This window comes from Arvicola amphibius, chromosome 8, assembly GCF_903992535.2.
Source record: "Arvicola amphibius chromosome 8, mArvAmp1.2, whole genome shotgun sequence".
Lineage (NCBI taxonomy): Eukaryota > Metazoa > Chordata > Mammalia > Rodentia > Cricetidae > Arvicola > Arvicola amphibius.
In genome coordinates this window covers 71,317,257-71,328,277 of record NC_052054.1, presented here as the reverse complement: position 1 = coordinate 71,328,277, position 11,021 = coordinate 71,317,257, and the positions used below count along the sequence as shown (strand labels likewise).

General features: G+C 54.0%; 1 protein-coding gene across 1 annotated transcript; it reads right to left on the bottom strand.

Moving 5' to 3' along the window:
• Nucleotides 1–205: 205 nt before the first annotated feature.
• Dact3 (dishevelled binding antagonist of beta catenin 3) lies at nt 206–11,021 on the bottom strand. Its single transcript, XM_038340408.1, has 4 exons — nt 10,770–11,021; nt 3,588–3,684; nt 3,314–3,466; nt 206–2,241 (listed from the first exon to the last, which is right to left on the bottom strand). The coding sequence occupies exons 1-4, from the start codon at nt 11,016–11,018 to the stop codon at nt 911–913; spliced, it is 1,830 nt and encodes a 609-aa protein (XP_038196336.1). The 5' UTR covers nt 11,019–11,021; the 3' UTR covers nt 206–910.

The following is an 11,021-nucleotide window of genomic DNA, read 5'->3' as shown; positions in this document are numbered from 1 at the left end:
GGAAGGAAAAAGGTCACATCTCTCATTTTAACAGGGAACAAAAATCCAGGAACTATGTAACATTGTGCATTTATTTACAAAGAGGTTAGAGAAACACAGAATCTGGCCCCCCATGCACCGGGGAGTCACCATTGTCATAATAAATACAGTAATTTCTTTTTAAATCAAAAAAAAAAAAAACAAATAAAAAAACCCACTGGATTGGAACAGCTGAGGGTCATTCAGCTTTCCCCACTCCCCGTGGGGAGAGGCACGAGATTGAAACCATCTTCCTTCCTCTCTCTAACCTCCCAATCCTCCATAAGTGTCCAGGGATGGAGCAGAAAGAGTCCTTTCCAGGTGTTGGCAACTCCTATTTGACCCTCAAAGCCCCTAAAACAGTGCCACTTCTTCCAGGGCACTCTGCAGGCATAACCTGAGTCAGAGTCTCTGACCGGGGCCCCAGGGCATATCCTAAGGGTCCAGGGACATGGAGGGGGCACTTTGTGAATGAGAAGGGAGCCCTGTCTGGGCAAGGAAAAGAGGAATGAGAAAGCCATGTGAGAGCAATGGAGAGGGAACAGACTAAACCTCTGAACGAAAACGGGGTGGGGAACCCGAAATGAATTACTTCTTTTGCATACATGGACATCCATTGTACAGATGGGGAGAGCGAGGCCCACGGAGGGCACTTCCTGGTCCAAGACTTTGAAAACCAGCTGTACTTGGGACAATCTGGGCTCCTCTCAGTGTGGGGAGAGGAGCAGCCTTCCCAGGACAGCTATGGACGGCGGGAAGAGAATGAGGAGGGTCTTTGGAAGCAGAGAAAACCGGTGGTCTTTGGAAGGTGGGTGTGGAGGGGGTCGAGGATGAGAAGTGTTGGGGTGAAGAGGCCATGGAGGTGGATCCCAAGCCCATGCCTTCCCCCAACTCACACAGTCGTCATGACCTTCAGAGAACCCGATCTGAAACGCAGGATCTTTTTCTTCAGCGCGTGCGATGCCTTGATCTTCACGAAGACCTTGGCGGGCCCCGCGGGGGTCGCAACACCTGCTGCACCCCCGGGCCCTGACGGCGAGGCCCCTGCGGCCGCCACCAGCTGCTGAGGCCACACGAGGCCTCCACTGCCGTCGGAGTCGCTGGAGGCAGAGCTGAAGGCAGGCGACTCGCCCTCGCTGGCGCTCGACTCGCTCTCGCCATAACCTCCGGGACCGCACCCCGACGGAATCCGACGACCCAGCGGCACCGGCCTCCCTGCGGCTGAGCACTCGGAGTCGCTGCCCGCGCAGCCATACAGCAGCCGGCGCGAGGGCGCGGACGGCGAGGGCACGGGGCCGCGCTGCGCGGGCACGCGGGCTCGTGCGCGTCGGCTGTCAGGCGCATCGATCTCTGCTGTGGAGCGCCACCGACGGCAGGCCTGGACGGTCGGTGTGGGTGCGGGACCGCGCCGGGGTCGGGGCGGCCGGGGCTCGTCTCGCTCGGCTGTGGGGTACTTGGGCGGCGGAGCGGCGTGCGCGCGGCCCAGCAGGCTGGTCTCGGACTGCGAACGCGCTGCTTTCCTCGCCCTCGGTGATCCCCGACGCCCCGTCGGCTCTGCCAGGCGGCCCCGACGGCCCGCAGCACGTGGCCTCTCCCTCGGCGGGGACTGCTCCACGCTGCGACCTCGCGTGAGCGGCGGAGCCCGGCGGCGTGCGGCGCGGCCCGGGAGGCCCCTGGAGGCTGCAGGCGCGCCCGGGATGTACTGTGCCTTTACGAGGCGACCCTCAGCAGGGCTAGAGGGCGGCGACGCAGCGGCTGGAGGCGCGGGTTCGGGCACAACCTCCGCCTCCCACGCCGTGGCCCAGGCGCGCTCCGTCGACGGCTCCCTCGCGGATCGCGCGCCTCCGGGGGGCGGGGACGCTTCAGGCGGCCGCGGGCGCGCGCCGTTTTGACGCCGCGCGCCCCCGTCCGCGCCCCCGGGACTCGTACGCGGTTGGCCCGCCCCCCGGCGGCGGCGCCTGCGCAGGAGCGCCGAGATGTAGCCGTCCAGGGGCCGACGAGCCGCCCCGTCGGGGGAGCCACAGGGCGCGCGACCGCTTGGCCGTGGGCTGCGCAGTGCCACCGCGTGCAGTGGGCTGGGCGTCAGGAAGGGCCCCGCACGCGCTCGCCGCTCAGCGGAGGAGCAGGCCTCGGCGCCTGCTGCCGTCGGGTAGGGAGCTGAGAAGGAGCGAGGCACAGCAGCCCGGGCACCCACCGACTCTGGAGCGCTGGGACTGGCGTCACCTGCGGGAGGGAGGCAGAGGGAGAAAGAGGAGGGGCACTCAAAGGCCTTTCTTCGCCTAGAACTGAAGCAGCTGAGGCAGGAGGATTGCCTCCAGATCCGGGCAAGCCTGAGCTATGTATTAATTTAATAGTGTAAAATAAATAAATGAATAATAATCTTGGTGGTACACCTCTGTGATCCACCCAGGACTGAGGAGGTGGAGGCCACTCAGTTACTTAACACTTTAGTGGCCAGCCTAAGCTACAGGAGACCTACCTCAAAACACCCTCGCTCCCCTACCCCCCCCCCCCCAAAAAAAAAAAAAAAAAAACTAAAATGGCCATAGTGGCACAAACTTGTAGACTCAGCACTGGGCAGATGGAGGTAGAAGGAACAGGAATTTAAGGTCACTCTCAGCTACATAGCAAGTTAGTGGCCAGTCTTGGCTATATGAAAGCCTGCTTCACACACAGCGATAATAATTAAGTTGGGTGTGGTGGCCCGCATCTTAATCCCAACGCTGAGGAGACTGAGGCAGGAGAATCACTGCAAGTTCAAGTCCAGACAAGGCTACACAGAGAGACCCTGTCTCAAAAACAAGAAAAAGAAAGGAAGGAAAGAAAAAGGGACTCTCACTGTCCTGGAACTCGATATGTAGACCAGACTGGCCTCGAACTCCCAGAGGTCTGCCTACCTCCCAAGTACTAGGACTTTTTAAATTTTTTTTAAATTTTTTAATTTAATTTAATTTTATTTTATTTTGAGACAGTTTCCCAGTAGCTAGGCTGGTCTTGAACTCACAGAGATCCGCCTGCCTCTGTCTCGCGAGTGCTGGCCTGTCCAAGTGCTAGGATTAAAGGAGTACACCAAAATGCCTGGCTGATGTAGACACTCATAGGACCCCATTAGCTAAACAGAAGCTCGAAAGGAAGAGATGTTAAGACTACACCAAGACTGAAGGTCCCAGCCAGAACTTGGAGTGCGATGTGAACTTAATTGTTTTCTTTTTTCCTTTCCTTTTCTTTTTTCTTTCTTTTTTTATGCAGGAAGCCATCTTCTGGCTGTCACAGGGCCTCACCTCACCCACCTTACCTAGGGACTTGGGTCTCTCGCTGGCATAGATGCCCCGGGGGTCCAAGGGACCCAGGCGTCCATAGGAGCCAGATCCGGAGAAGCCACTGTCCCCACAGAAGGTAGATGGGGGTGAATCTGGGCCTCCGGTAGAACTGGGATCTTCATAGAAGCCTGGATTCCAGGGAGAAGCAGAATGAATTAGGGAGCAGGGTGGGGGAACTGCTTGAGAGGTAGAGGACACTGAGGAGGACTGGGGCTTCCTGGAGAGACCCCACCCTGCCCCCATACTCACCTGAGCTGCGTCCACTCTCCTGGTCCAAGCCCCCAGACTCCAGACTCAGGTCTCCCAGCTGCTGGCCCAGGTCCCAGATGAGCCCAGGCAGGGCCTCCTGAGGCACAAGAACAGTGGTCAGAAGGCTCCCGAGCCCACCAGCCTGCTGTTCATGAGCTCCTGGCAGAGATCCACTGGGAAATGTCAGCTCTGTCTCTTGTCCCTGTGAGGAAGTCCTTCTAGCTAACATTAAGCCTTCATGCTGTAGCCCCAACTATGTGTGCTGAGACTTTAGAAGGACCCATCTTTTGTGCCCATTCTCTGTCAGCTGTGCCCCCATCTGTGAGCACAGTGCCCTAACCCCTATAAAAAATATCCCCCATCCAGGCTCACTTCACATCTTTGTTTTGCCTTTTTGTATTTTGAGACAGAGTCTTCCTATGCAGCCCTGGCTGTCCTGGAACTCACTATGTAAGACCAGCCTGGCCTCTCTCAGAGGCCTGTCTCTCCTCAACCCCAGGGCTGGGATTAAAAGCACCACCATGCTTGTCTTTATTAATTTTATTATTATTATTTTGGTTTTTTTGAGACAGGGTCTCTTTCTATATGTAGTCGTGGCTCTCCTGGAACTCACTATGTAGACCAGGCAGGCCTTGAACTCACAGAGACCCTCCTGTCTCTGCCTCCCGAGTGCTGGGGTTAAATTTGTGTACCACCACCATCTGGTTCCCACCTTATTATTTTTTTTAATGCATGTGTCTGTGTGTCTGTGCATGATGTGCACCTGTACTTGAGTGTGGAGGTAGAGGAGGGGCGTCAAGTGTACTCTACCACTCTTGGCCTTTTCCTTTGTGGAGGAATCACCCCTGAACCAGGAGTTCAATTCCCAGTGATTTTCCTATCTCTGTCCTCTTCAGAGCTAAGGTTAGAGGCAAATATGAACCACTCTGCTCACCTGTGGCAGTGTGATTCGAACTTTAGTCCTTATGATTGCTCAGCAAAGGCTTTTAACCACAGAATCATCTCTCCAGCCCTCCCACCGTATTTTAATTTAGTTTAATTTAATCAATTTATTGATCGATTGGCATTTCAAGACAGGGTTTCTGTGTGTAGTCCTGGCTATCCTGGAACTCTGTAGACCGGGATGGCCTTGAACTCAGAGGTTTACCTGCTTCTGTCTCCTGAGTACTGCCAGACTTCTCTACTTTTTTTTTTTTTTTGAGGCAAGTTCTCACCTGCTTAGGCCAGCCTGACTCTGATGAGTCCCCAGTCCTCTTGACTCAGCCTTTCCAGTACCATGAATCTCAGCTTAACCCAGCCTTTTATCTGGCTTCTTATGTGGGTATCAGGAATTCAAACTCAGATCTTTATGCCTGAGTGGCAAGAACTTAACTGAGACATCTTCCTAGCTGTCCCTAACTTTCACATAGCCCAGGTTGGCCTCACCCCAGCCCCTCACTCACACATAGCCCAGGCTGGCCTCATCCTCAGAGCCAAGGCTGGCCTCAAACTTGCCATGCAGAAAAACATGTACTTGACCTCATGACCTTCCTGCCTGCACCTTCTGAGTAGGGTACTGCTGGTGGCAACCCACTACACTTGGGCTGTAACTTTTTTTTTCCCCTAGACAGGGCTTCTCTATGTAACAGCCCTGGCTGTCCTGGAACTAGCTCTTGTACACTAGGCTGGCCTCGAACCCACAGAGATCTGCCTGTCTCTGCCTCCCAAGTGCTGGGATTAAAGGCGTGCGCCACCACTGCCTTTAGGTCTTGTAGAAGAGTTAAATGCTAAAAGGGGGTATGTAGGAGCTGGCAGACCCAAGGGTGGCCATGGGGTTGCCTCCTCCTCTGTTTCTCAGGTGCTTTACTCTCCCTGGCATGGCCCCTTATGGAAATCTTATGTTCTTGTGGAAGTCTCAGTGCTTCCTGCTGCAGACTGGCTGTCTCACAGAAAATACATGCAGCAAGGCCGGGCAGTAGTGGTGCATGCCTTTAATTCCAGCACTAGGGCCAGCCTGGTCTACAGAGCTACTCCTAGGACAGCCAAGGCTACACAAAGAAACCCTGTCTCAAAAAGCCAAGAAAAAGAGAGAGAGAGAACAGAAAAAGAACATAAAAACATACAGCAGAATCGACACATTTCCTTGTGTCTTTCCCTCAGGAAGAAAGTCCTTTTGCAAGTCTAGCCTTGCTGGTGGCTACAACAGTGATCCCAGACCAAGAGCCCCAGGACTGTGATGGGGGATGGGCTGAGTTGGAGGAGTGATTGCCTAGCAGGGAAACTCTGGGCTTAGTCCCTAGTCTAGCATAAAACTGGGGTGGTGATACAGACCTGTGGTCCCAGCACTCATTAGAGGCAGGAGGATAAGGAGTTCACAGCCATCCTTGACTACCTAGTGAGTCTGAGGGCAGCCTGGACAACAAGACCTTGTCTCTACAATTTAAAAAATAAAAATCCAGGATTTCATCTTATTTTGAAAGGCACCAAGGCAGGGCCAGGGAATGTCTCACAAGACACTGAGTGAGACCAGAGGTAGCAGGCTGCCTGGGGCAGACGGTTGACCCTCAGACAAAAGCGGTTTGTCTGGCCGTGGTGTGAGGGCGGGGCCAGCACCCAGCTCTGCCTATTTAGGGCAGAAAGACTGGCCTGGCTCTGGGCAGCAGCCACAGCTCCCCCCAACCCCTCCCCGCCCTTGACTCCTCCAGGTCTGCCCTCCTCCCCTCCCTGAACAGAAGCCCCATGTGGCCCTGTCTGTGTCAACAAAGCCTCCAGTTGGAGGCTTCTACTCTGGGTATGTGCAGATGCCCACAGCCCAATTAATCAACTTTAAGCAAAACCTAAAAAAGAAGTCCATGCACACAGCATTGGGAAGTTTCTGCGGGAAAAAAGAAAAAAGCCACAGGCTGCCATCAATGGCCTATGTAGGTCCCAAGTGGACCAGAACAGTTGGCTACATGACCCTGGTTACCACCAGGAGCATGAGCTCTGTGCTTCTGCCCCCACCCTGTCCTAATGCCCATTCTTTTGTAATGGGATCCCCATCCCCCACCTTGCTAAGATAGTTCTTTTCTAATGGGATCCCCATCCCCCACCTTGCTAAGATAGTTCTTTTCTAATGGGATCCCCATCCTCCACCTTGCTAAGATAGTTCTTTTGCCACTCTGCACCCTGTCACTCTGCCTTTTCTCCCACCTCCTGACTTTAAAATATTTTAGAAGTATAACTTGGTTTTTTGTTTGTTTGTTTGTTTTTGTTTTTTGAGACAGGGTTTCTCTGTAGCTTTGGGGCCTGTCCTGGAACTAGCTCTTGTAGACCAGGCTGGCCTCAAACTCACAGAAATCTGCCTGCCTCTGCCTGGAATTAAAGGCATGCACGGACGCCACCACCACCTGGCTATCACTTGTTTATCTATCTCTCTCACTAGGAAGTGACTTCTCTCAAGGGCAGAGGTTTCCAAATGTTTTGTTCACGGCACACTCTTCTCCCTTGGACTTAGGAAATTTCCGATGAAGAAATGAGCACCTGTGATCACAGAGGAATACTATACAGCTGTTAAGATGGATGAAGGCAGATTTTCTGTGGAGCTGTCACTAAGACACTGTACAGAACAGGAGAAGCAATGCGCATGGGACGGAGAAAGTCAGAATCACGGTCTCAGGGACACATTCCGAGAAATGTGTGACTTCATCATAAGAGGGGCATTGCATACAATGCCACCAGGCAGCCATCCTTTTTGGGTTTGGAGAGCGTCTCGGGTACCCTTGGCTGACCTTGGACTCCCAATGAAGCCAAGGATGACTGTGAACTCCCAGTCTTCCTGCCTTCACCTCCCAAGTGCTCTCAAGTGCTCAGAAGTATGCATGCAGGGCAGTGGTGGTGCACAGCTTTAATCCCAGCACTTGGGAGGCAGAGGCAGGCGGATCTCTGTGAGTTCGAGGCCAGCCTGGTCTACAAGAGCTAGTTCCAGGACAGGCACCAAAGCTACAAAGAAACCCTGTCTCGAAAAACCGAGATGGGAGGGAGGGACGGACAGACGGACGGAGAGGCACTACCACACACAGTGACGACAAAAACTTATGGGGCCACCATCCTATATGCATGCCACTGCTGGTGGGAGTCAACAAGGGTATTTTAAGCCTAATCAAACCTGGAGGGTCTGTGAAAACCAAAGTTACTGAGTCCCAGCTTGACAGCTCATCTTGAAGACCAAGAGTAAAGCCTTGGGATCTCACCCAAGAAACTGGAATCTTATGAGGCAGGCCAGGGGTGGGGTTTGAGATACTTCAGTGCTCTGGGAGGCAGAGACAGGAGTATATGAAGTTCAAAGCCTGTATAGGAGTCCAAGAGAAATCCAGTCTCAAAAAGAGGGCTAGGGCTAGACAGGGTAGTAGAGGCAGATGAATCTCACAGGGATCAACCAGGGCCACATAGTGAGACCTTGTCTCAAAATCTGAACCAAACCAAAACTAAAATAAAACAAACAAAGAGGGGGGGAGGGGGAGTGGGGACATTTCTCAGTGATAGAGCCCCTGCCTAGAATCCCCCAGTGAGGGGCTGGGGTATAGTTCAGTGGTAGAGCCCCTGCCTAGAATCCCCAGTGAAGGGCTGGGGTGTGGTTCAGGGATACAGCACTTGCCCCTAGACTGCTCCTAACCCTTAGTTCCAGCCCCTGTACTGGTAAATAAAAAAGCAAAGCTTTGCCGGGTTCTCTTCATTTCTTTCCTGCTATGTAAACCATCAGAATGGACTCAAGCCAAGGTCCAATGATAGTGGCCTTCTTAACATAGGGAATCAAAGGAGAGATGAGGGGCTCTGTACAGGCTGATGATATTTAAGGTGTGACTTGGTACCCAGTGGCCAAGATTCAAACTCATCTGTTCCACTGTGCAGCTGTAAGACCTTAGGTAGATGTGTTGACCTCTCTGGTCTTCACTTTCCTCATCTGAAAGACGGGCATGATATAACCAGGTCTTTCATAAGCTCGCTAGAAGGGCTAAAATGAATTCAAAGAGCAGTTCTTTCTCTGTGCTCCATTAATGCTAGCTTACCTTGTCACAAGAAAGCTCAGTATCTTAGCAGGAATAATTTCAATACAGCTTGCATAATTAAAAATATATGTAAAATGATGAATGGAGGAGATAAATTCCACAACTCTCATTTCAGTTTTTCCACTAGAGGGAAGAGTCAAGAGTTGGGGGAACAGACAACCTGAGTTCCTTCATCTTTAAGAGACTCCTTTGCCCAAACTTCCCCATATCTTTTTTACTCTCCTTACATTCTAATGCAATTTCATCTATGTTAAGAAGTCCTTCTGCAAGTCTAACTCAAATCCTCCTTGTTGGAAGGGATCTTTTTTCCTTTCCAGGAGCAAATAGAGCTCCTCCATACACAACATCCACGCTTCTCTTTTCTGAAATACCTCTACTCTTTATCTGACATCCCACATCATGTCTAGCAGAGTTATCGAGTCTAACTTCGGTTTTTCTTGCTTCAAAGGGAGTGCGTTTCTGAGAGATGGATGGAGATGTAGGTTGTCTCATAAGGCAGGGGTTCTGGGATCAGAGGTTGCCCCATTCCCTCTTCAGAAGGACCCAGGGACCCTCGACACCAGAGATGTTTATATTTAGCGCTTTTCTACTCCTCCATTAGCCAGGTTTCTGTCCCAGTCCGCCACCGCCTCCTTTGAGGCTGGGTCGAGCCTTGATTGCTGACAGTGGGGAAGGGGTGGAGTGTGAGGGGACGGTCCTCTCTTCCATCACCACCTCATGACAGCAGGGAGGAATGAGCAGTGAGAAGTGGGGCAGAAAGGCAAACACACATAGAAGGTGAGGGACAGAGTGAGGAGGGAGAGGAGACCAGCTACTACTGGGATGCCGTGGTGCAGTTTCCCTCCCTCTCCTAATTGGATGGTGGGGGTCTGGCAAAGCCCAGACAGCTTGGGGTGGGGGGAGCGACAGAAGCTCCCCCCGCACGTCCGTAACTTTGGGAGGGGGCGGGGCCTCGCACAGCTGTTTCTGCTTCGAGAAGAATGTAAGGTCCCACTCCCTGCACGGTCAGGCCAGTGGGGGTGGGGCTGGACGTCTGGTCTCAGCCCCTTTCCCCACTTCCTATCTGGGGAGGGGGCAGCCGAGGTCAACAACAGCCAGAGCCCCCTCCCCACCCCCACAGCCTCGGCTCAGGTTTCCCTAAACGGGAAGCTCTGACCACACACATGTACACACACGGAGGCTTAGGGACCGAGATGGGCCAGGGGAGTGGGCTGGGGGAAGGGAAGAGAAACGGAGACAGTGGGGTAGAGGGAAGCATTGAGAGCCTAGAGCCAGACTACCACCCCATTTCTGATATCCCCAGGTTCTGGAAGCGGGTCTGGGAAGACCCGAGTCAGGGACAGGGTTAAGAAAAGGAAACAGATGCTGTGGTATGGAAAGACGGGAGGGACACCCGGAAAGGGTCTCCAGACTCGAGCAGTGATATAGGGAGGGAGATAGAGCTGGGCCTTTGCAATCTGAAAGTCATCATTAGACCGCCCCAGAGTCAGATACTGCCCCCCACCCCCAGCTACTTTCACCTGGCCTCCCCTTATGTTACTGAGGCACGGGACCAAGGAGAAGAAAGAAGTGTCATCGGGCGGATCAAAATGCCTCCGAGGGTCTTCAGGGACTGTGAGCCAGTGGGTCCCTCCCTCCAGAGGCCAGAAGATTCCCCTTCCCCCACCCCGCCTCCTCCAGGGATCTCCAAGCACCCCGGGGACTTAAGGGAAGATGGAGCCTGGGTAGCGCGGCCCAGAGGGAGGTTATGTTTGAATGCCGGCTGTGTGACCTTGGGTGAGTTTCTTCCTGTCTCTAAGCCTCAGTTTCTTTCTCTGTAAAATGGGGACTCTAAACCTCTCATGAGATGGGAAGATTGTAAGAACCGGAGTGTTCGGTTTGACACACACTAGGCGTCCAGGATGGTTAACAGGGTCCATGCGGAGGGTCTAGTGGAGGCCGTGCATCCTCCCCATCAGCTCGATTTGGGGGTGGGGGAGGCCAGGTCTCCAGTCTTATCTCTCGTCCTTTTCCCTTGCCTTTTCCTCCACCCTAGGATCGGTGTCCTGCGCGTACACTACCGAGACGGACAGACCGACACACGGACAGGGAGGTGGGGGAACGAATGGGGGAGGGAGGGATGCACGGATGGACGCACGGACAGGCGACCCCTCACCAGCTGTTCCTCCAGGGCCGCCGCGGCCCTGCGTGCCGCTGCCGCATCCTCGTCCTCCTCGGCGTCCTCCTCGTCCTCGGCCTCGGCGCCCCCCATCCCGGGCTGGGCCAGCCGCAGCGCCTGCTGCACGCGGTACTCCTGCCTCTCTCGGAGCCAATGCAACTCGCAGAGCCCGGCCAGGCTGCCTTCCAACCATCCCCGCAGCCGACCCCGTTCCGGGCTCACCGGGAACGAGAAGGCCCGGATCATGGC

Coding starts and splice junctions, on each gene's coding strand:
- Dact3 (XM_038340408.1), bottom strand. CDS start 11,018: ATGATCCGGGCCTTCTCGTTCCCGGTGAGCCCGGAACGGGGTCGGCTG. Junction 3,467..3,587: donor GGAGAGTGGACGCAGCTCAG/GTGAGTATGGGG, acceptor CCTGGAATCCAG/GCTTCTATGAAGATCCCAGT. Junction 2,242..3,313: donor CGAGAGACCCAAGTCCCTAG/GTAAGGTGGGTG, acceptor TCCCTCCCGCAG/GTGACGCCAGTCCCAGCGCT.